Source organism: Passer domesticus, chromosome 5 (assembly GCF_036417665.1).
Source record: "Passer domesticus isolate bPasDom1 chromosome 5, bPasDom1.hap1, whole genome shotgun sequence".
Classification (NCBI taxonomy): domain Eukaryota; kingdom Metazoa; phylum Chordata; class Aves; order Passeriformes; family Passeridae; genus Passer; species Passer domesticus.
In genome coordinates this window covers 77,193,075-77,216,142 of record NC_087478.1, presented here as the reverse complement: position 1 = coordinate 77,216,142, position 23,068 = coordinate 77,193,075, and the positions used below count along the sequence as shown (strand labels likewise).

Sequence of the window (23,068 nt, the reverse complement as noted above, 5' to 3'; positions counted from 1 at the left end):
TTACTTTTCCAAACAGTTCTTCCTTGGTTTTGTAAAGGCACTATTGGTCTCCCCAGCTCCAGGGTAAATGACCACAAGGAGATGATGGATTATCACCAACCACAGGCAGAAATGTTTCTTTCACATCAGGAATATTAACATGGGGATGAAAGATGCATTTTTGGAAGGGAGAGTGGGTGAGTAAGCAGGCACATGATGATAGAACAGCTACAGCTCTGTCTAGGTCAAGACACGCCACTCCCTTTAATGTAAAATTACTAATATAATAATAAAATTTTGAGAGCCTACAGTCATACTTGAATTGCTGGAGTCCCACAGTAGTTCAGAAGCTGAAAAAGATGGGCTCACATCAAAATGACAACATAACAATTAAAACAGACATGACTGCATAAAAAATATTTTAAAAAATACTGCTGCAGGGATAAGGGAAAGAGGTTAGTGAGAGATCACCTTCAGTACTCAGAGACTGTTCAAGAAAGCTGCACCACTGGATTTAAAATTATTACTGTATTTCAGAAAAAGTCATGTTTTGGAGAACATAATGCAAGTACCTAAGCAGATATTACTGGGGAGTTTTCTAAGATTAAGCTCCAGTTTTGTCCATGTCACACTGAAACCTCACCATTGTAATTGTCTTCCTATTGCAAATCCTGCAAAAGTACCACTAGAACAGTCCTGCATGAATTGCAGAAGTGTGTATTTAATTTAGCAATAACAATTCAGTGAGTGTGAGAAGCAAGGTCTGTCACATGAGTGAATACTCACAGCACTGCACTGAATCATTACACTGAAAGCAATGTTCTGCTATTAATTTTAAGGGTTAAATTCCCCAGACTAGCAACAATGTGAAGCTTTAGGCAAAGCATGTCTTCTTGCAAGGGTGAGATTTTTAAGTTGTTTTGAAGTTCAGGACAGATCAAACAATTTCCCTTTTTTCAGTAAGATGTTGGCAAATACAAATCAGAGTTTCTTCCAAAGTTCAGCTGCACTCAGTATGTTTTAGTTTTTTTTTACTTTTAGGTCCAACCAATTTATATGAATATGATCACATTGTTGTCAAGTTATATTCAGAGATTCGTGTTCTTGAACACTGGAATAATTTTTATTTTGCTTCCCAATAAACTTTTCTTTTGACTGCTCCTCTACTTCAGTGCTTACCTGGAACATTACTGCCTTTGCAGCATCACACTGGAAATACTGTGCACTTTGGCAATGTCCTGATGTTGCAGACTTTAAAATGATGGGATTTTGTAACACCTCAAACTGATACAGAGAGTCTTGGGCTAACAAAGGAACTTACCTTAAGAAAAAGAACCAGGCTAGAAAGGGGGAGGACAGCATAGAGGAGGACAGGACTAAAAGTGAATTTTAAGTGGCTAAACTCTGGCATTCTGGTGCACCTTACACAATCATACATATGAACTGCTACACGGGGTCCAGTTAAAATTTGAAACAGGTCCCAATTAAAAAAAAAACCCCAAAGTTGCTTGCTTTTCCCATTCTTACTCTTGTGATCTCCAACCTGCAAAAAGTCCTTTGAAATTAGCATAAAGCTCTACAGAGTTTAGCTTTACAAATAAAATACTTTGTTGCTATGCAGCTTAGAAAGGACAAAGAATTTAGTTTTGTGATTGCTACTTAAAAGCAAATCCTTAATTGTCAAATAAATAAATGGTCACAAACAGACACCTTGCTACTGCTTCAAAAGGAAGCAACTCGCAGGCAGAGAAAAAAAAAACCTAGGAATTCACTAGGAAGGACACTGCATGAAATTAATGCCTTATTCTTGACCTAAGCTTGCAATCAAGTTGACTTGAGAAAAGAATGGTGTGCAGGAAGAAGTGCTGATTCAAGAAATATTAACTTGTACAGACAGTTAATGTTTTTGTACCTCTAGTAAAAGAGCAACAAAGAATTGACAATGATCCAACAGACTGTTCTCTTTCTGTTGCCTTTTCACACAAGGGTGCTTTGGAAGTATATTTATACCAGCCAGAAAAACACTTAATCTATGTCTATGTAAATAATCTCTATTTCAATTTGTTTTCCTTTGTCCTCCCTTCTTTTGCATGCCCAGCCAACCTCTGGTAGCACCACTTTGCTGACAGATCACTGCAAAGCAGAACTAAGAACAGACAGCATAAAGTGAACTGCAATTCTAGTATCTTCTAAATAGCAAAGGTTTTTTCTCTACTGTCACATTCCCTGTAACAAGCAGTATTTAAAGCAGATCTTTCAAATTATATTCTCAGAGTGTTACTACCATGCTTGCAAACCTTGTCTTCTGCTAATAAATAGCTTGATTTTCCTTCAAACCTAACACAATCCTGTCACTAAGATTTGCTTTTTATGAAAACTGATATTGAGAGGAGTTTTCCTTACAAGCTTCTAAAGATACTCCAGCACAATTCAAATCAGGGGGAAAAAATTTGGATCCCAAGAGTTAAAACTGATTTTTGAGCTGGTAAATGTACTGAAATTCACATTTTCTGGGGAGCCAATGTATGTTGTTCTAAAGCACTGTCTCAGTTCCAAAGCACTGCCTAGAAAATATTATGCATTAGCAATGACTCACATCCTCAGACAGCTGTAAACCCGTTAAATTTAGCTGTGGAATTGCATCATTCTGAGGAGGTTCAATAATATCAATAGCCTGACCCAGTTAAAAGCAGAGTGTTTGACTCAAAATCCTACCAGGGACTCTGGTCAGTACAAGGCAGGGGTTTGAGCTGAGAGGGAAAGCAGCTCTTTCCAGCCCACTGACACTGCCTGTGTCTCAGGGCATACAGATATTACCATGAATGAACAACACTTTATGTAAAATGCAATCAAATAACAGAAGTATAAAACGTGGTCATAAGAGGTTTGATTTGGCAATTAAAAATTCTCTATCATTTGTTTATGTTAGAGCTCTCTGAGTGATGCCTTTTGTTGGTATTCATCAGGTAAGAGACTGCAGCCACTATCCACCACCAAGATTTCAACCTCAGTTGTTCATCAAGACAATTTGTTGGCTCCAACTTGAGTCTGATACTTTCATTCCCACAAGTAATTCAAAACAGAACGCTGCTATCCTAAGTACCAAAACAAAGTAGTTTAAACTCTGCTGCTCCTCTTCAATGAAATTTAGATATTACTCATTTATTTCATATTTATTAATATGTCATTATACTGAGAACCATAATTGAAATCATCTGGTAATTAATTTCCCAATCTAATTAAGAATAACATCAATTTTGTCGAAATCCTGGACTAATCACACAGAATAACATCATGCTAATTCTGCTTTCAGCTGTGTCCTGACATTATGAAGCAATCTCTAGGACTGTGTTTTCCAAAGTTTTACTCCTACGACCTACCAAACACAAAAGGATTAAAAACCCAGCTATTCTGAGGACATTTACTCACTCCTGTTCCAAGTCTCTGAATAGGCTTTGACAAAAATGTGCACAGATTTGACTTAGGAAAGCTAATTACAGAAAAAACATAAATGCTACAAATTGGAATAATTTCATATTGATGGATCCCAAATGTTCAAAAAAAACCAAAAGGAATGTATTGTGAAAGGCTGATAAAACAAGGGGAAAAATTGAACGTAGTAATTGTTAAGTTAGATCTGATACTGTGTTTTGTAGGAGGCAGAATAAATCTAACAAGTTGTGACATTACTTTTAGAACATCTCAATGTTCACAAGGTTTACACTTAAAACAACATTTTAGAAGTGTAAAGTGGAAAAGTTTCTACACTAACAATTAAACTTGGATAAACCAATGTAATGCCATATTTCATTGATAATTACTGTGAAACAAACAGTCCTCATCCTGTGGCAGCTTGATCTCTGTTACTCAGCAACACTGATGATGTTTTCCTGACTTGCTTGAGATTTTGGTTTCAGTTCTACACAGAATAAGGATACTGCAGTACTGACAGCTCCTGGTTAGAGACACACAGTACAGTGCTACATATCACACTTACAGCAGAAAAAAAGGTCAAGAAAAGACACAAAGAGAAGAAAGACTGAACTCCTCAGAGCACTGAGAGCCAAGAATGGAAATCAGGGAGTAGAAAAGACCAACCATTGAGGCAGAGCAATGGATAGGTTGGGAACATGGGATTTAATGCTGATTATAAAGGAAATCCTCAGAGCAAACTAAACTCCATTCACATTGTCATTTAGGCTTGCTCAAGCAGAAGGCTGTACAACTTGAACAAAGAGTTTAAATTAAATTACAATTCAGCCACTGAATTACTTTGCCCAAACCACTGATTTATTATGATCAAAGATACACTGTAGGGTAAAACTGTCCTCTACCCTGAGGGAAGACCTTCAGAAAGGAGGGATGCTTCTAATCCCAGTGTACAGCATGGCCAGTCAGCTGTGATTGTCCTGCTTCACTCTCCTGGAAAGGAGAGGGACTAATGAATAGCAAGGGATTAGGAAGTCATACTGTAAATACTAAACATGTGTGTTTGTGTGTGTGTGTGTGCATTTTTCAATATTTAGCTATCACTGCTCTTACAGAATTACTTCAGAGAAACGATAGGTGACTAAATATCAAACACTCACTCACAATAGTTAGTGCTCCACACTCATAAACCCCTAAACATTTTAAAAACCTAATGTACTAAATTAGTACCATCATTTGCTGGAACCTTTTCATCATACAGAGGAGCATCCTAAGGAGCAAATGCATGCTGTCCTGAGACAGAGGGACTTTAGTTTCTCTGCTGACACTACTCCATGTTGACCAGTTTTCTTACCATTTGGGTGAAATCACAGATTTGAAAGCTGTTAACATACTTGTGCCTTATGGCAGTCCTAAAAAAATGTATAAATTTGTGGAGAGACCCAGCTTTGAAGACTGTTTAGCACAGTGGGTTCAAAATTCACTCCTGAATCTAGGAAACTTACTGACTCAAACTGAAAAATTACTCCTTCCCTGCTCTAGTGAAGATCCCTAAGCTGACTAACACAATCACTAATGTCTGTTCCAGACACAGCTCAGACAAAACTCCCAGGGGCAGAAAACGCCTGGTGACCAAAGCGCTGGAAATTGTGAAGCCTCGCAACCCAGAGAGCAAGGAAAAGCCATGTGAGGAAGACTGATGCAAGCAACCTCAAAAAATGGCACATGCCCTTGCTTTTCCTGCCTCTTCAATCATGGGGAAGTTTGTGTTTGCCTTGCCTGACAGTGAATGCACCAACAAAGCTTATTAGCTTTATCTTGCCAGAAAAACTACACGTTTAATTCATAATGAAGGCAAGGGGCCCCAGAGTTGGCTGTCTTCCCAGATCCCTTCAAGAAACCAGAATTACCTATGAGTAATGTCCTGTCTTGCCAATCAAGAGGTTATCTCCAAGCCCAAGAAGGACATAATATTAAAGTGACTTCTCCTCTTTGAGGGATACTGGAAAAGTTCCTTCCATATATATGACAGATTTGCCAAATTTGCTGAGTTGTGGTTTCAGATAATACCAGAAACTGCAGTTGAGTTTTCCTGTAACTGAGCTGTTGCTATCCATCTTGTGTGACACTGCTAGAGCACTGTGCCTCAGTTTAAAACCCTTCCTCACCTGGCTGCTACCTCATTAACCAACCTCATTAACCTCACAGGCCTGCTTGCTTTCTTTGTGTGAGCCCATTTATCTACAAGGGTTACTTCAGAAAAAAAAAAACAAACAATCAAGAACTTTAGTTACTAAAGTCAACAGGCAAGATTCTTTAACAACATCAATATAAATGGAGAGATTATTCCTTACATTGGTTCTCAAAATAAGAAACTGACTTGTTATCTTTCACACAGAGCAACATTTGATTTTTTAAAAGAATATTAGCATACATCTGGGAACATAGGTACATATTATCCAGACATTTTTATTTTTATTGTGGCACCACAAAATGCTCAACAAGAGAAAGTAATATAAAAATAAAGAAGCACATTCTCCACTTAAAAATTCTATATTAGAACATAGGCAGGCACAAAACCTTATTTTGAATCCAGTAGGTTTGTCTGCCATAGATGCTGCAGTAGCAGTTGTAACTGCGCACTAAAAATTACTGTAATAGCATAAATATATTCCTTGGGTAAGTCACTGAAGAACACACTGTCACCTCTACCAGCACCCTGCAAACTATGGACTATCTGCCATGGAAAATGCTGTCTCAAGCAAAGCTTTTGGACCTTTTAGGATCCATATTCCAATCAGAAAAATCTATGTTATGAAATGGCTCAGAGGACTCAAAGATACCAAATCTGCTGCTCTAACAAACTCTGTATGGTAATAAGCCATCTTTAAAACTGAACTAGCAAGGAGCTTAAGAGTGATATGAAGAAACTGTGCTATCCTCCTGCCCTGATATCATCTTATTAGTTGTACATTAATGGAAGAAAACAAACCAACACAACCTTCTGTGTCACCTGAGCTGGGCTGCAATTACTCTGAAAGGTCTTAATGGAATGTCAGAGAACTGGAAAGTCAAAATGGAAGGGGAAGAATCCTACTCTGAAAGTGGTCATGGCTCACTGTAAAATGAAAATAAATTCTGTGTTGTGTCCTCATTTTCCATTTGGAAATTAAACAAATAATCTACCTGGATGTCAGGAATGAAAAAAACTCAGGAAAATCATACTGAATTTGAACTTACATAATGAAGCCTCTTCAGTCTTCTTTGGCACTTTCATTGCTACCACAAGTAGTATTTTGAGGGAGATGAGGGATTAAAAGCCTGTCTAATTTTTCCTATTATTCTTCTAACGGAAGATAATACTATTGACATTATGTTTGTCAACAAAAATCCCACCTCCCATGGTAAAGCAATTCTAAAAGTATACTGGTGAAAAGAGAAGTCACTGTAGCATCTTGGGCACAAAGGGTAACCAATAAGCCAGAATAGCTTCTAGAAATTTCTGAAAGGCACAAATTTCTATTTTGTCTTGTCCAGTGGCCGTCAGCAAGCCTGCAACAGAAAGGTCTGAATGAAAGAAAAAGCAGCAGCAGAAGAGGTCTGATATCCTTTCAGGGACACAGAGACACAAGTTCCCCATGGCCCTCCAGGACACATCTTTGAGGTCACGTCTGTCAGATTTAATAAAGAAGCTGACACGAGCCCTGTGGGGATGTTTGGTCTTTCTTGTGGCATTTGAAATCTCTCAACTGGGTTTAGAGCCAGTTCAGTGGCATGACCTGAGACCTGGAGTAAAAAGAGCACAAGTACAGCTCTGACAGAGACTTACAGAAATACTCTGGTAATTGGGCTGGATAAGTCCCCAAGTTCCTGAAGAAACAGGAACTGTTTCATCAACTCTGGCTGAGCAGAAAGTACAGCACATCTCCACCTTGCCCTCCCTGCAGAATCTGAGCTGATGAGCTGAGCCTGTGTGCCACTCCTCCTTAAATGCCCGTGGTTCAAGCACATTAAAACCAGAGGATAAGTGTGGATACAACAGCCTGGTCAGAGAGCAAAAAACAGGTTTCGTTTTCTCACAGTAGACTTGTAAGACTTTTTAAGGATTTGCAGAAACAATAAGAACTTGTTAGTATAAACAACCTGCAAGTAGTGTTTTCTTACTCTGTTTTTCTGTTCTTCTTAAAGACTGTTTGTAAGAAAGATGCTTTTGTTAGTTCACCAAACAAGTAGAATGTGTCGAATTTGTCTATAAAAGAGAATTTTTTGTATTTAGCACACCTCTCCTACAAACCAGCCTTCGAGTCAATCTGTGTAAGTTCTTACTCAGCGGTGACAGGGCTGGATAAGCCCCCAAGTTCCTGAAGAAAAGTACCTATTTCATCAACTCTGGCTGAGCAGAAAGTGCAGCACATGCACCTTGCCCTCCCTGCAGAATCTGATGAGCTGAGCCTGTGTGCTACTCCTCCTTAAATGCCCATGATTCAAGCATGTTAAAAGCAGAGGATAAGTTTGCCCACAGAAGTGTTACAGAGGCAAAAAACCATCCAGTCTGGAACAGGAGGGCACATGCACACCCACTTTGTAAAAGAACAAGCAGCCCATCTTTGCTGGGCCAGTCTTAGCCCTTTGCTGCTGAGTTATTCTCTGTAAAGTTCCCACAAACAGAGACTCAGACACTGCAAGAATGACCAAGCCATTGCCTAAAGTGTGGACACTGTGGGACTTTTAAGCACTAAATGCCATCGTTGAGAGAGCTCAAAGGCATGTCTCAAAGTCCAGCCTGGATTTTATGAATTCTTAGAAAACCATATATTCATTAGCTTGGTAGGCAAGTTCAAGGTCACACCTTGGATGGAACTACCATCAACTGAATTAGATCTTTGAAAATGAAGTTCCTTCTCTGAGCTCTCTCATCTCCTCAGGGTTGTGGGAGAGGAGCTATCTGAGTAGGTAAACTTACTTCAGAGATGAGGGAATAGAAAGAAAATAAACTTTAAAGTACAAACACTGCACTTCAAAGTTAGGAATACTAAACCAACTATGAGCACCACTGATTTTAAACAACTGAGTTACACATTTTGCTTGCTGCCCCTCTCTCCTGCCACACAGCATTTCTAATCATTAAGCATAAGATATTTATTCTGATTTTTAAGTTTCCTGGAAGGCAGAGGACATTAATCTCCTGTGGAGAAAGGCAATGCTTCTTATTCAAAAGTGCAGGAGCATTTGAAACATTCCCAAATTCTAGCTAAACAAGTCAGCACAGCCACTAAAGAAAAAAATAAATCTGTGTTCTTCCTTTCTCACAGGTCAATTATCACACAGAGCATGGGAAGCTGCCAAGAACACTGCTATGTTCAGACACTAAAACTTGCATTTTATTTGCCTGCAGCTGCATTGCACAAAAAAGGGAGTGTTAACCCCCCTCCCCAAGACAAAACATGACCTACCCCCAAAGCAAGAGGTGATTGATTCCCTGTTGTTTTTTTTTTTTCTTTCAGTGTATTATTACTTATCTTTTGTCCCAAATGCCATTTCCCTAAAATGCTTTGATTGCAAAGTATTGATTTTTTCCCCTCATTTCTTTTCATCCTTGTTTACCAGCACAGATAGACAGATACAGCAAAAAGAGTAATGAAGCACCATTTAATGTTTTTCAGGTTCAGATTTCAAATTTGCCCAGCATGGTCCCTATTTTATTTTCAAAGATGCTCTCCCCTGGCCTTGAGTTGTAACAATTTAAAATGAAATTTTATGCAAGATCTATTTTAAATGAAATGAGAAAAAAATAATCCCAAAGCTCTATAAAACTAATTTTTTTGCATTAAATTTTCAGACATAAAGCCAAGTTTCCAAATTTCTAGCAAATGCCCTACTTCTTTTGTCTAAAATAAAGGTACTACTAAGCAGCATCACTGTATGAGAACTGGAAAGACTCCAGGATTTAAAATGTGAAGCATGTGGTTTCCTCAGCAACCCAGAAAATGTATTTTGGTGCCTACTGGGTATCAGTGATGATGCCAATTGTCATGTTAATTTTTCAGATCTTTGCTGTTCAAAATCTTCTTCTGTATCTTTTAACTGATCTCTGATCAGCCAGTAAACTTTCATTACTTTCTTCACCTTGATTTTTGGATGACTAAAAGTACACTTTATAGCTCACCAGTTTTAACCAATATAACAAAAATAGTGGTTCATAAAGCAAAGCATGAGGTGTCTGTGTCAATGAATCCAAACAGAGATCAAAAAAAAAAAAGATGCAGTTTAACTAATTTTTTGTTTCAACAGCAACAATTTAGGATAGCAGAGTTTTGGGCACCACACCAAACAATTCCTTGTCAGTGTCACCAGAAAAGGTGATTGCACATCTGAAACAGTCACAGAAAATAAAAACATCATGAGGTCCAAATACCCATTCAACTGTGGCTACATTCCAGTACAGGCAATCTCAAAATTCCAAAAGTAAGTAACTCTTCTTAAATGGCCAAGTTATGCAAGTAATTAATTTTTAATAAATTCTGTTATTTCACATCACTTTAGCTTTTGGTCCAAATTTTCTTTGTACCTAGCAAAAAATATTAGTGTGCAATATTTAGTTGATTAGAATAGAACTTCAAAAATATCTAACTTCAGAAATGTCTGAGTACATGCTGAGGGAACAGTACTTGGTGAAAATTGATTGAATAGTATCCACTAATCCAATTCTTGATTTGGTTAAATTCCTTCAACATGCTACATCTTTACCCTGTTCCTTCTCGTAACTGCTGCTTCCAAATACATATTAATTCCATACAAAAATACTAATTAACACTATACAAGAAAAGCATTTTTGTACCATGTGCCTTTCATGTTCTTCCACTGCATTCACTTAAAATGCCTGAGTACCACCTAAACCATGTCAATAAACTTAAAACAAACATTTACTATCAGATAATTAAACCAGCAAGAGAAAAACCCAGACAAACTACAATCTATAATATCTAGGACCTCTGAAGATGCTTTAAACTAGACCTTCAGGTCTTCAACTAGAATCTAAGACTAAAACCTGATCTGTCTGAACATACCAGCTTGTAACCAGAGAGAGGAATAAAAAGACTATTGTGCATGGAGGTAAAAGTTTAAGATTGCCTTTTTTTAAAAAAAAAATTAATAGCAATAAATTTCTGTCCTGGAAGATGTGAAAGATAGCACTTGGATAAAGAAGAAAACAAGATGATCACCTTAATAAGATGCATTCTAGAAATGCAAAACCAACAAAACCAAATCACAGTTTACAGGGATTAAGAGAAAAATATTTACATGAGAGGCACTACAGGCTTCTAAGTTTCCAGGCAGAGGGCAGAAATAGCTATCTGTGCAGTCAAAAAAGATCAGACATATATACCAGATAAAAATGAGGCCTCAAATTTTTTCCCTAGCACCTAAAACAGATTTTATGCAAGTTCTCATAACTTCCACAATCATACATATTAAAAAAATCAGACAAATCCTTCCTTAGCTATTTTCTCAAGCTCTGCTTTTCTGTGGAAAAATGTTAAAGAGAACAAGAAAATGCAAAGCCCTATCTACAGAAAATCCCACACCTAGTCTTCAATTCCAGGTCTGGACAAGTAATTAAAAATTGGAGTTAAAGACATCAATTCTTAAACTTCAAAGACCTGAAATTCCAGTTATTTACCCCAGGCTATAAAAAATAACAAAAAGGAATTCCATATTGCACCACAAACCTCAGATAAAAGAATTGTCACCTGGATTCTCCACAAGAATATTCTAGGTTAGCTAGTTACAGAAACAGAAAAAAAACCCTTTGAATTTACAACTCTCACAATTTAACTGTTGATGTTAAAGAAAATGCCTCCAGCAACTTCAAGGCTAAAGCAAATTCAAATCTCTGCATGTGATTCTACTTAGCAGCAGGAAATAGACATTTTCCTACAGATAGGTTTATGTATTTTATAACACATAAAAAGAGAAGCTGAGGATGCTCCATCCCTGGAAGCATTCAATGCCTGGTTGGACAGGGTTTGGAGCACCCTGCTCTAGTGGAAGGCATCCCTGACTATGGCAGGGGCAACTGGACATGGATGATTTTTAAGTCCATTTCAGCCCAAAGCATTTTATGGTGCTTTGTTTCAGTGGGTTTTGTTTTGTTCTTGTTTAAGAAGCTCAGAGAGAGTTTTACAGAACACCTTAAATTGCAGTTTATTATGGCAGTGCTATCCTCAGTGGAGCTATCCAAGAGAACAGGACCTCAAAGCTTTCACTCTTAAAAGCCTGGGTCTTTTCTTTCCAACCTGAAAAGAACAGGTACTTTCACTTGAAAGCAGCAGGGAACAGTCCTGAAAGAAACAGGTCAGATGCATGAAGACACAAAATGAAACTGTCTCAATATGGATTACAGTGGTCTCAAAAAAACAAGTATTTAAAAAAGGACCTTTAGAGCTGCCTATAAATGATCTAATGAAAGATCATTCTGAAGTGTCAAGTAGAACAAGAAACCGTGTGAAAAAGCAGTGTAAGAGTGAATGGAAATGAAACAACCTCAGTGACATTTAACATTTACGCAAATGTCAGACTCCCCACCCCTTGGTTAAACACTCAGCTGGGATCTCAATCTCTGTCTGGAGGGTGCACAATCCATTTTGCAAAACAAGAAAAAACACAGCACAAAAATCAGAAATCTGTGTTTCTAAAAAGATGAACAGACAAAAAAAAAGAAACCATGAAGACTGGGAATTAGGGCTCTGCTCTAGAATTATTAATTACTTATTTATGGCTGAATTCCATGAACTTCCATTCCTTCATGACATTTGCTGCAACAGAACTGAACATGACCTAAACCCTCATGATTTATGGTTATAGACAAGAAGAAAAAGCATTGGCCAGGCGTCAAAAATTAATCAATATTCTGAACTATTAATATCACAAGTATTCCACAGAATTGTTTAAAGGTCTAGGAAAAAAAAAAAAACAGAACAAAAAACCCCATATCCTCAGCCTAATAAACTGAATAAGAGCTCCAAGAGCAGCTTTCTAAAGATACATAGGAAAAATGTTCTTCAAATTAAAATTTATTGCAGTACATGCATTTTGCTCTTTTTACCCTGTGTAGAGGAAAATTTGCCACCAATCCGCCATAATGACACCCCTTGCCCTAAGGCTCAATCCCCTTTGGGATGCCTCTCTAATTTGTCTGACACTGTCTACATGGTTTTTCTTTCCCAGACCTCACCCAGCTCACTGATAAGGTCTACATTTTCTTATCCAAAAAGATATGAAGGATAGTCTGATTATCCTATTCTAGCACTTCCTGAGAAATATTAAGTACAATAATACAACATTTCTAACAAAAGTTATACAAAATTCTTCACAAACTTTCCAAGCCAGTTACAGAATAATCACCCTAATTGCTTCTACTGACACAACCCCTCATTCATTCAGTCACATACTGAAGTCATGATGAGCCAGTGGCCTGTGCTTCAAATCAGCATAGCTTTGCTAAGTTGGGTGGGAAAGGATTGATTTTTCAGATGATGTGTCCTTATAAAAATGCCTCAGCCACTGGTAATATTAAAATGGAAGCAGATGCAGCACGTGCAATCAGAGAAGGCAACAACCTGTTGAATTCCAATTTTTTGTCAAAAATTCAAATAAATTCATTCTTCATCATATTCCCATTACATCAATGGACTCAAACATTCATCTCCAGAATGTACACTCTTGCTCAGACTTCTTGACAGCCTTGGAAATTGAGATACACCAGAGGAGTTTACCTGACCTAGAGCTCTCCAATCTTACCTTCTTCTGAAGAACATTAACTTTGCGTTCCTTCACCTCCAGCATGTCCTTGAGGTCGTGGATCTCTCCTGCTTGAGTCCCCTTCTCCTCTGCCATCTCCTGGATCTGCTTTGTCTTCTTATTCAGCATGGTCTCCTTCTCTTCCAGACGTAACCGCAGCGCATCCACCTGCATTCGGAAATGCAGAACAAGCTTTGTTTAGCACAGGGACAGAAATTTCAGGGAAGTTAAACTGCACTTCCACAGGGGAAATATTACAAATAGATTCAGAAATCGAACACCCCTTTCTTTAAGAATTCAACATATGTAAGATTGGGGTGAAACAGTTATCATAAGTGACAGAAGATTAAATATTAAAAATAATCAACTGTATTACTCCTCACTATATGAGAATAATGTTCCTCCTTGGGAAACCTCAAATCATACTTCTCACATAACTCAGGCTTGTATCACATAATATTAAAATGTTTTCTTCAAAATAGAAGCCAACACAATGTGTTGTGGAGAAGTTAACTTGCATGCACAGAAACTGACTCCTTTATTTGAGACCTTACTAATAATCAGAGAATAAACATTGACTTGTTGTACCAGACAGTCACTTTATATTCCAGGTTTTGATCACAGTAGTTGCTGAGCCTGAAGGTAATGAAAGCAGAGCTCTTTGTGGCCACTGCAGATCACAACTGGAAAGAGGTTACCTTAGGATGGCTAAGAATATTTTGGCTTAAAAAGCAAAGTAATTGTTTAAATATAACGTGTTTTCCACAGCATGCAGTTTTGTATTAAAGGTAAACTTGAACAAATTACACAGTACAGGATATTTTGGGTGCAATTTGGACACACAAACACACTTAGAGCTCCATGGCCTGAGTGAATTTAGAAGCACACTCTAGGAACTCTGTGGTGACCTCAAACTTCAAAACTGCATGTTGAGCATCTTTTACTTTTCCTTCTGCATTTCTCCTCCATATGTGAAACACAGCTCACAAGACAAAGGAAATGGGAGAAGGAATCAGAGCTACCTGAATATAAATTCAATGAGAAGAGTAAGGTCACCAGGGAGCACAGACTAATCTCAAAGACTATTGTGGAATACGAAATCCAACACCACCAACCCGCTCACGACACCAAAAGAAACCCACTGACCCCTATCCACTCAGCATTCAGACAGAGCTCAGATCTGCCAGCTTGGCTGCTAATCTTATTTGACAGTATCAGATTTGGTTCCTGTTAGCTGAATCCATTACAGGACATCAGTCACACAGAGTAAACAGGCTGATCAATGAATTTCTTGGTCCTTCTGCACAGCACAGACTAGCAGAGACATGAAGTGAAAGGATGACAACGACTGAACAACCCTAGTTGGGGTAAGAATTTAGGAATTTACTCTGTTTATGGTATTTTGTGCAACATTTAGTTTTAACACGTTATTCTAATTCCATTTTATTTTGTGTTGCTAATGGAAAACTTGTCTCTGAGGCTCTAGATTTCCAGTGTTCCACCCACAAAACCCTTTGGTGTTTTGTCTGCCTCCTTTCACACAGAGCAGTAAGAACCTTCCCTCTTTTCCAGGGGAAAGAGCTGCCCTGCTCTCCCCTTCAGCACTGCAATCCTGCTGCCACCTCTCTGTCTGGAGCCTTCTCACTCACACATATGTTATTAAAATCACATTCCTGACTTCTCACCCAGCAAGTGGGGCATATAGTGTCATCTGCAGGGATATTAGAGTACCAGGTCTTACCCAAATCTGATTTATAGTGTTTGCAATGAAAGGTTTAGCAGGTGGATCACGCTTAGTCTTCTTCTTTAAAACATACAGTTCTATAGATTGATTAGGTATGTTCTTCTCTGGGAATCTTTGACATTAAAGGTAAGAGTCACTTTCATTAATTCTTCAAGGGAAACAGAAAATCTCCCTCAGGAGAAAATAGACATACTCTCAACAGTTGTGTTGCAAAGTATTTGAGACAGTCCAGATGTCTACAGCACAGCATTAAGTCAAAAGAGAACATCTGCAAATAGAAATTTATCCACAGAATGCTTTCCATTTTCTGATTGATTATTCTCTTTGAACTCTATATTAGCTTATGGTTTGGGGTAAATTGCATTCCTGGTTTTATTTGTGTGAGGTCCTTGCCTAGGAAACCAAAGAAAACACTTTCAAAAGTATTTCCAAAGGCTGGCAGGACACACAGTCATCACCTTAGCACTATTCCTGGCAGAACACTGCACTTGTTTATCCATGTCAGCTCAGTTTATGCATGGCATCCTCCCACAGTGACAAGAATTGAGGTCTGTGGGAGACAGATGATGCCAACTTCAACAGAGTCAGCTCAGGATTTTCTCAGCACACGAAGCTATCAGGCAAACACTACTGAGGTGCTGACGCCCCTTCTCCTGAATTCTGGTCCTGGATGGTTTTGTCTTAACCTTGTGTTAACCCAACTGCTTTCCCAGTAAAGGACTGCCATGTTTTAATGTGCATGGCAGGTAAAACCTGGCAGTGCAGCTCAGGCCAGTCCTTCCTGTCACAAGGGGCTTGGTCACGTTCCCTGCCTGCAGCACCCAGCTGCTCATGAAGCTTTAGCACAGCAAGCACACCTTTGACCCCCCCTAGCTACAGGGGACCTCTCTTCAGGTGGATACCACACAAAAGACTAAATGTCTTCATTCTGATATATGAAAAACTGCATTGGGGACCATTGATTTGTCTTCACAGAGTTTTCCAGTAACTGTAAATAACATTTTATGTCTCCGTTCTTAATGTGTGTCATACACTAAACATGCAGAAGTCCAAATTTCTAAGGAAAATTAGTCCAATAGTAGCTCCAATTACCACCAGAATAAGCACAATAAATGAAATTATATTTAATATAAATCTCATCTTAAGCCTTTTTTGAATGTTGAATTCTGTACTGACAGTCTCAGCTTTCAGAATATTTCCAAGCTACAGGGAAATAATTTACATTTTCAGAAGTCCACAGTGAGTTTCAGACCTCACTGAGTTTTTCACTGTGCTCCTGAGTTTCAGGAGCTTGCATTAATAGGACTGAGACTGAAAACAAGGGGGTTTTTTTCTGAATTTTATCACCATCTCCACTGTACAGTGGCAACCAGGTTATTCCAACCCTGCTGATTCCCATTTAGGTTTAAGAAGATGTCAGTGATACCTAGAAAAAAAACAGCACACTCACTTTTGCTGAGTGATTCTTCACATCCACCTGATACCTGTTCAAACCAGGGCTGAACCATAACTTATATCAGTGAACCAAACCATACCTCACTCAGTGGTATCAGAAGGTACAACCTCCCCTATGCTAATTAACAGCAAAATTCTAAAGTTTAATTCTCTGTAGGTGTGACTACAGTAGAGGCAGCAGAAGGAAGAGGTGGAACACCAATCCTCAAATGTGTATTTGAGAGCCTGCAATTCTAACAGGAGCCAGCCACTTTTTAAAGCAGATGTTGAAGTAATTCTATGTCAGCATTCAGAACTTAAAGATCATTGAGAAATACACAGAGACATGAAATTAAAATTGGTATGTGAGGTGAAAGTTGCTTTTTTACCTACTGTAGCTATTGTTAGGTGAAGTCTCTAAGTATGAGTACATTTTTAAAAGGAACCCTTTTGTGACATTCCATTACAACTGGCAAACATAGATAAATTCAAAGGAGTTAAGCCTTTTTACTGAGAGCACAGTCTAATTAAGACTTTAAAGCTATGTTTTTTGACTGCTTTGAATGCAGTGCTACCACAAGACTTAATTTAATTCTCTATTTTTGACACTGATTTTTTCTTTTTAACTAGATTAGAGTTGACTCTTCACCTCTTTATACCAACTGCAGCATATCCAGGATGGTCTGTAGATGAGAGTGAATTCTTCATGAACACTGAGCTCCCAGTGGTCCAGCCAACTTAGATTACACCACGATGCCATGGAGCAGAGGTGCACACCCCTGGCTTTATGCGGAGGGTGTTTAGCTCCTGCCAGGGTTACAAACTCAGTGCAGGATAGATGTGCTGCTCCAAGGCCTGCTCGGGTCAGAAGTCAGTTCATCTGCTCTTCCACAAGTGTCAATGTGATATTTTCTGAAAAATCCTCTTCACCAGGATTTCTTCTAATGGGAAGCTGAGAAGCCTCAGAGAGGAATGTAAAAAAAAATACGTTTGCTTCTCCTTGTGCTTTGCTGTTTTGGAATGTGGTAGGTGATTGTTTGATTGGTTCCATGTGAATTGTTTTAAATTAATGACCAATCACCACCAGCTGTGTTGGACTCTGAGGAGTCAGTCATGGGTTTTTATTATTCATTCTTGTTAAGCCTTTGGACGTATCCTCTATTCTTTCAGTATAGCATTGTTTTAATATAATATATTATCATAACATAATAAATCAACCTTCTGAGAACATGGAGTCAGATTCATCTCTTCCCTCGTCCTGGGACCCTCACAAACACCACACACAAGCTCTAGCATGAGACATTAAACACCTGAACACAGTGAACTCAGTTCTGTGAGCTCACCTCAATGTTTGCAGGTGCCAGCACTGCGTGTTCAGGTAGCTGGTGCTGATAGGTGTTGTGAGAAACACCCAGCTCCCATTTGGACATTTCTCACTAAATGCAATCCACTCCTCTGCCTCTGATTTGGCAGAATCTACTGCACTTTCAAAATGCCAATAGAGAAAAATCCTCAGAAAATTTTATATTCTAATGAGACATTCAAAGCAAATAAAAACTTCCATATGATTAGATTCATTTTTCTACTGAGTATTAATCTGAATTTACCATAGGAACAGACCAATTACAGAACCATGCCAGCTTGGGCAGTATACAAAAATAAAGGAGAACATTCTCACTGGTTAATGCAACTTCCCACTGAAGCCACAGAACTTCTGGCACTGATCTAAGCTGAAGGGCTCACTGGATGAAAACTTTATATGGATAAAGCCTTAATTCCAATATAAATACTGACTTATTTTTAGTTTTGTTTACAAAGTGACTGTACAATTTTAGAGCTATTTTTGAAAGGTTTCTACACCAATTGAAAAGCTAACCACAATATCCTCTCCACCCAATAGCCCTCAGGATAAACACCCCACAAACAGCTCACTGCTGTCTGTAGTTCTGGTGTGGCAGGTGGCAAATCCATTTCTGAGATATTATATTAACACTTTCCTCCACCTGTGAGCAGGTTAATTAACAGAAGACTACATAAGAGGTAGATGCTTACAGAGGTATACTCTTTTCTTTAAACATGTTTATTTAAATATGATTTTAAAAAACTGATCCCCTATGAAGATGTCTGACAATGTGTGTCAGAAACTGCAGCTCTCTTCCTCCTCACACTCTCTCTAGGTCTTGAGGGAAGCTAATTGTGTTTTAACACTGACCAGTGCTGTCAAGAAGTGAGGCCAAGCAGGATCTCACATTCCTACCTCATTCCCAAAGAAACCCCTCGTACGGAAAGATATCCTTTTCCTTTAAAAAAAAAACCAAATCATCACAGGATGCAATGACAAACATCTCAACACTGTATGTTCTCAGCATGTTTCAGTCCTATACTTTAGAGGATCACCTGTGAATACAGAAAAAGGTAATTCTGTGATAATTTAATTGAGTTTTCTGACAAGAACTCCAACAAGGGTGAAAAAGATGAGATTATCTTTCAAAAAGTATAAATATCGTCTTGGAAGGGGGATTCCAGTTTGGTTTTGTGGTGCTACATGAGAACTTCATTGGCTGCTTTCTTCCAAATGAAGAACAAATATACTCAATGATTATTTAGTAATATTACAAGTTAGAGAGTAGAATAATTTTCTGTATTAGATTACTTTGGTCTTTAGGTAAAATAAAATCAAGATGTTCTGAATAACTGTCAAAAGTATCTATCAATGGTATATAACCAAGTCTTAGTTTTAAATACTCAGTTTCAATTCTGGACATTTAAATTGAATAAATATGTTTATCTACCATAACAGCTGAAAATATGACCCTCTACTGCAGTGTTTTAGCTTGTTAATAAAGTAAATTTGTTCAATAACTTCACCTCTCATGGGTAGAAAAATACTACTAATTATTACTCAGAAGTGAGAAATGTGTTTCTAGTTTTGTAGGTTTGTCACAGTACTGCACATTTAACATATCTATATTCTTTTCAGTCACTGCAATAGATCAAAGCCTGCATTTTACCTTTGAAAATGTTTATTTACCTAACATCTGCTTTCAATTATATTTTTAAACTTAAATACTTATTTTAAATAGTCATGTACTAATCTAGGGTACATTCATGAACTAGCAAAAAGGAATGAACAAATTTAGCAGGAGGTTTGTGATTGGAAATTGGAACATTTTCCCAGTTATACCCACTAATGCCATCTCAACCTCTACATAAATTGGAAAATAATCAGAAAAGCAATCCTGGAGCTCCCAAAAATATTTACTATGTAACTTCTTTACTGAATGTCAACAAGTCCATGAGCACCCAGAGATTCACCAATTTTGGTTAAAGGAAAGCTAAATTAGGGCAAAAAGTTCAGAGCAATTATCTTATGTTCTTGTAATATGGAACCTTCTACCAGTGTCACCCACAAATTTCCTGCATGCTTTTTTCTCAGCTCCTCTGGCTTTGACTCTTAGCTGTAACAACACAAAGTTTTTGATGCATCACTGCCATCTTTTGGACTTCCACTAACACTACAATTTTCCAAGCTGGGGACTGAAGTGCTGTCTGCACACAACATTTCATGCTTGTTTTTCAAGAATGTCCAGAAGCAATTCACTTATGCTGCATTCATTATCTGTTTGATGTTCAGATACACACCTGGGTCTTACGTAATATGGGAATTTATTAAGCATTTGTCATCAAAACACAGTTTAGAAAATATTTTTCCTTTACCTTGGAATATGCATTATAAACCATGAAAGTCCATTTTTATAAAACATGAAAGTCCATGAAAGCAAAGCAAGAGTTCCTGGTCATTCTAACAGTTGTGGTGGAGCCTCTGCAGAGTGTTTGCTATTGGAATCATCTTCCTTTTTTCTTCTCTCCTCTAGCTACAAGGTCACTGCAAATAAATCCTCCCACCTCAGACACTGCAAATTCTAATTCAGCCAAGCACTTATGCACACCTATTTGTCTTTAGATCAATCCCCTGGCCTAGAGAATCAAACATATAAACAAAATGTTTGATTACATGCTCAGAAAATGCTCAGAACAACCAGCACTGGATGGCTGTGAGATTGTACAACCCAAGAACAGAAGAGATGATGGCTTTTCTCTCTTTCTCTGTGCACACTTAACAAGTACAGCACTGCCCACCTCACCTCTGTCTGCAGGATGGCAGCTCTTTGCTCTTTAGCTGTGAGAGACTCTTTGAGAACTTCGATGTGCTGCTTGCTGTCAGAGAACTGATTGGTGAGGGTCTCCAGCTTGGTCTGCAGGGCCAGCAGCTCGGTGTCCTTGCGCGACAGCTCCTGTTTCACCTGGCCAATCTGCAGAACACAGACAGGACGGGCAAAGCGAGAAATCATTTATGCCTTAGTTATTACAAAAATTTATATAAAGACACGTAACTATCAACCAACAGTATGATACTCTGAAATCATCCCACAGAACTATGAAGCCTTCAGTTATCTTGAGTGAAAGGCTGGCAAAAATTTGTGTCATGAGCAAAGGATACAAGGAAAAAGAGAGGGGAGCAATGCCATCAGTTTTTCAAGGGAGGTTCTTTTTGATAGTGGCAGTCTGCTTTATTCATCTTCCAAAGGACTGACCAACCCCAGACATGTAACAGGGACAAGGTTTTAATGAAGATGAAGCAGAACTGTAATGACAAAGCACCCCTAGCCTGTAATATCAGAGCACATGAGACACCCACAGGGCTCTCAGCAGCACAATGTTTGCTTTGAAATGTCCAATCAGTAAGTTGCCCTCCAGCTCCTCACCTATCAATCCAGCCTCATGCTTACAGAGGATTGGAAAATACCTTTATACTTTTCCCACTATTTACAAAAGCACCATTTTATTCTATGAAACTTCTAAAGTGGAAGCTTCTAAAAGCAGATGCAAATATTCATCAAGACAACATGGAAACTGTTTGTGGAATTGCATTTTGCTGAGAGCGATTTCCTAAATTTCACGTAGTGAATTAGATCAGTACAAAAGCGCAAAATTATTGTAACAAATGTGTGTTGGTTTTTTATTAAGAAAAAACCCCAACAGTAAATATTAGAAAAAGAACCAAAATAATGATATTATCTAAAATCTTAAGTGAAATCATCACTCAGGACAATTTTTATTAAATCTGAGAAAAAAAATTAATAAAAGATGACAATGAAATGTAAATGTAGTTTTAAGTCCAAGTTAGTAACCAACTTTCTGGTGTGCTTCTTATCTCACAGAATAGCAATATTTTACTGCTACATATTACATAGCACAGGTGGATATATTTATAAAAACTTAACAGTCTTTCTTAAGTTGAACAATTCTGTTTGTGACATAAAAAAATCCTATAGCCCCAAAAATACGTTGTTCATTGCTTAAAAACACGAATTAAAGGACATCACAAGATAAAAAATTGTCCAAGTCACTGTCCATGTTTGGAAACATGGCACATGAACAAATTAATAATATAGTTTATAATTTATTTTTTAAGTTCTTGATTAGAATAAATGCACATACTTGTAGAAATAACTGAGAAAAAAGAAGCTTGGGTAAATGCAATTTTAAATTGACAACAGTGTTTCAAAAATGGGAAAAGGAATAAAGGGAAGAAAACTCCTTACCAAAGAGTATTAAACTTGTATGAAAATATGTAACCCAGGACTCCTGTGTTCCAGGGTGAAACAGTGTACATGAGGGAATGGGGAAGAAGGAGGATCTCAAAAAACCTCTCAAACTCATTTTATTAAATGGAACACTGAGAAGGTATATAAGAATTTATAGAACTAGTCAATAGTTTGTTGTTTACTTAATTCAAACCTGCTACGTTGGGTTTTTTTTCATATTTTACTAAAAGCAAATATGCCCAGAGGATGATTCTGCCACCTACTGCAATTCACCACAGGGGTATTGATGTCAGTGCACCATTTCTGCTGTCAGCCACCAGTTGCACAATACTGCCAGGCACAGCACAACTGCTGCAAAGAGCTGAATTATTTACTGGTTATCTTTTCTAGAGTATCTAAACAAAAAAGCCTCCTTAAAAAAATCTCAGATGACACAAACTTTTTCAATTAGTAAGTAGCCTGAATCAGAGTAAAACTTTCTCAGAAAGACAGATTGTTTTTGGGCACATCTCTGAGGAGATGGTTACCACACTTCATTAGGTGAAGATTCCATGTAGCACTTTGAGATTCTTGTCTCTGGACAAGATTCTTGTCTCCCATTTCAGAGCTGCAAGCCCACCCTGCCAATGTGCCAAAGCTCTTTAGTAAGAATGCAGCACACACCATCCACATTTGCAAGAGAAGTAAAAACAGCATCAAGTGCTCACATCTCTCTTCTCGATGAGAAACCGTATTCACTCTTTTGAGAGAAACTCCACAGCAAAGGAATAACCTAAATTCATGCTGCTCAAATTGAGCAATCAGTCTTAAAAGCGTTCAGCATCCCAATTTCATTATTTTTTTGTGAAACCATATTAAGAGGGTTCAACACAAGTTTTCAAATTAGTTTTTTTTTACTAGGAAAAGGAAATCTCTTTGAAAGCCTGTCCCCAAAATGGGTGCTGAATGCCTTTGAAAATCTGCTCCAGTAGAGAAGAGCAGGTTATTGCTCAAACAGCTCATACCATTAAAAAATAGCAACAAAACAAATGCAGATGTTCAGCTGGAGAGTGATGTTATTTATGGACACCAA

General features: G+C 38.0%; 1 protein-coding gene across 15 annotated transcripts in view; it reads right to left on the bottom strand.

Moving 5' to 3' along the window:
- ERC1 (ELKS/RAB6-interacting/CAST family member 1) overlaps positions 1 to 23,068 on the bottom strand; it is a 277,084-nt gene that overhangs the window by 178,605 nt on the left and 75,411 nt on the right. For all 15 annotated transcript variants that reach the window (XM_064421242.1, XM_064421249.1, XM_064421246.1 and 12 more), the window contains 2 exons: positions 20,533 to 20,700; positions 13,210 to 13,377 (listed from right to left, as the gene is read on the bottom strand). In XM_064421242.1, the coding sequence (XP_064277312.1) occupies positions 13,210 to 13,377; positions 20,533 to 20,700 (336 nt within the window). The remainder of the gene's footprint in view (positions 1 to 13,209; positions 13,378 to 20,532; positions 20,701 to 23,068) is intronic.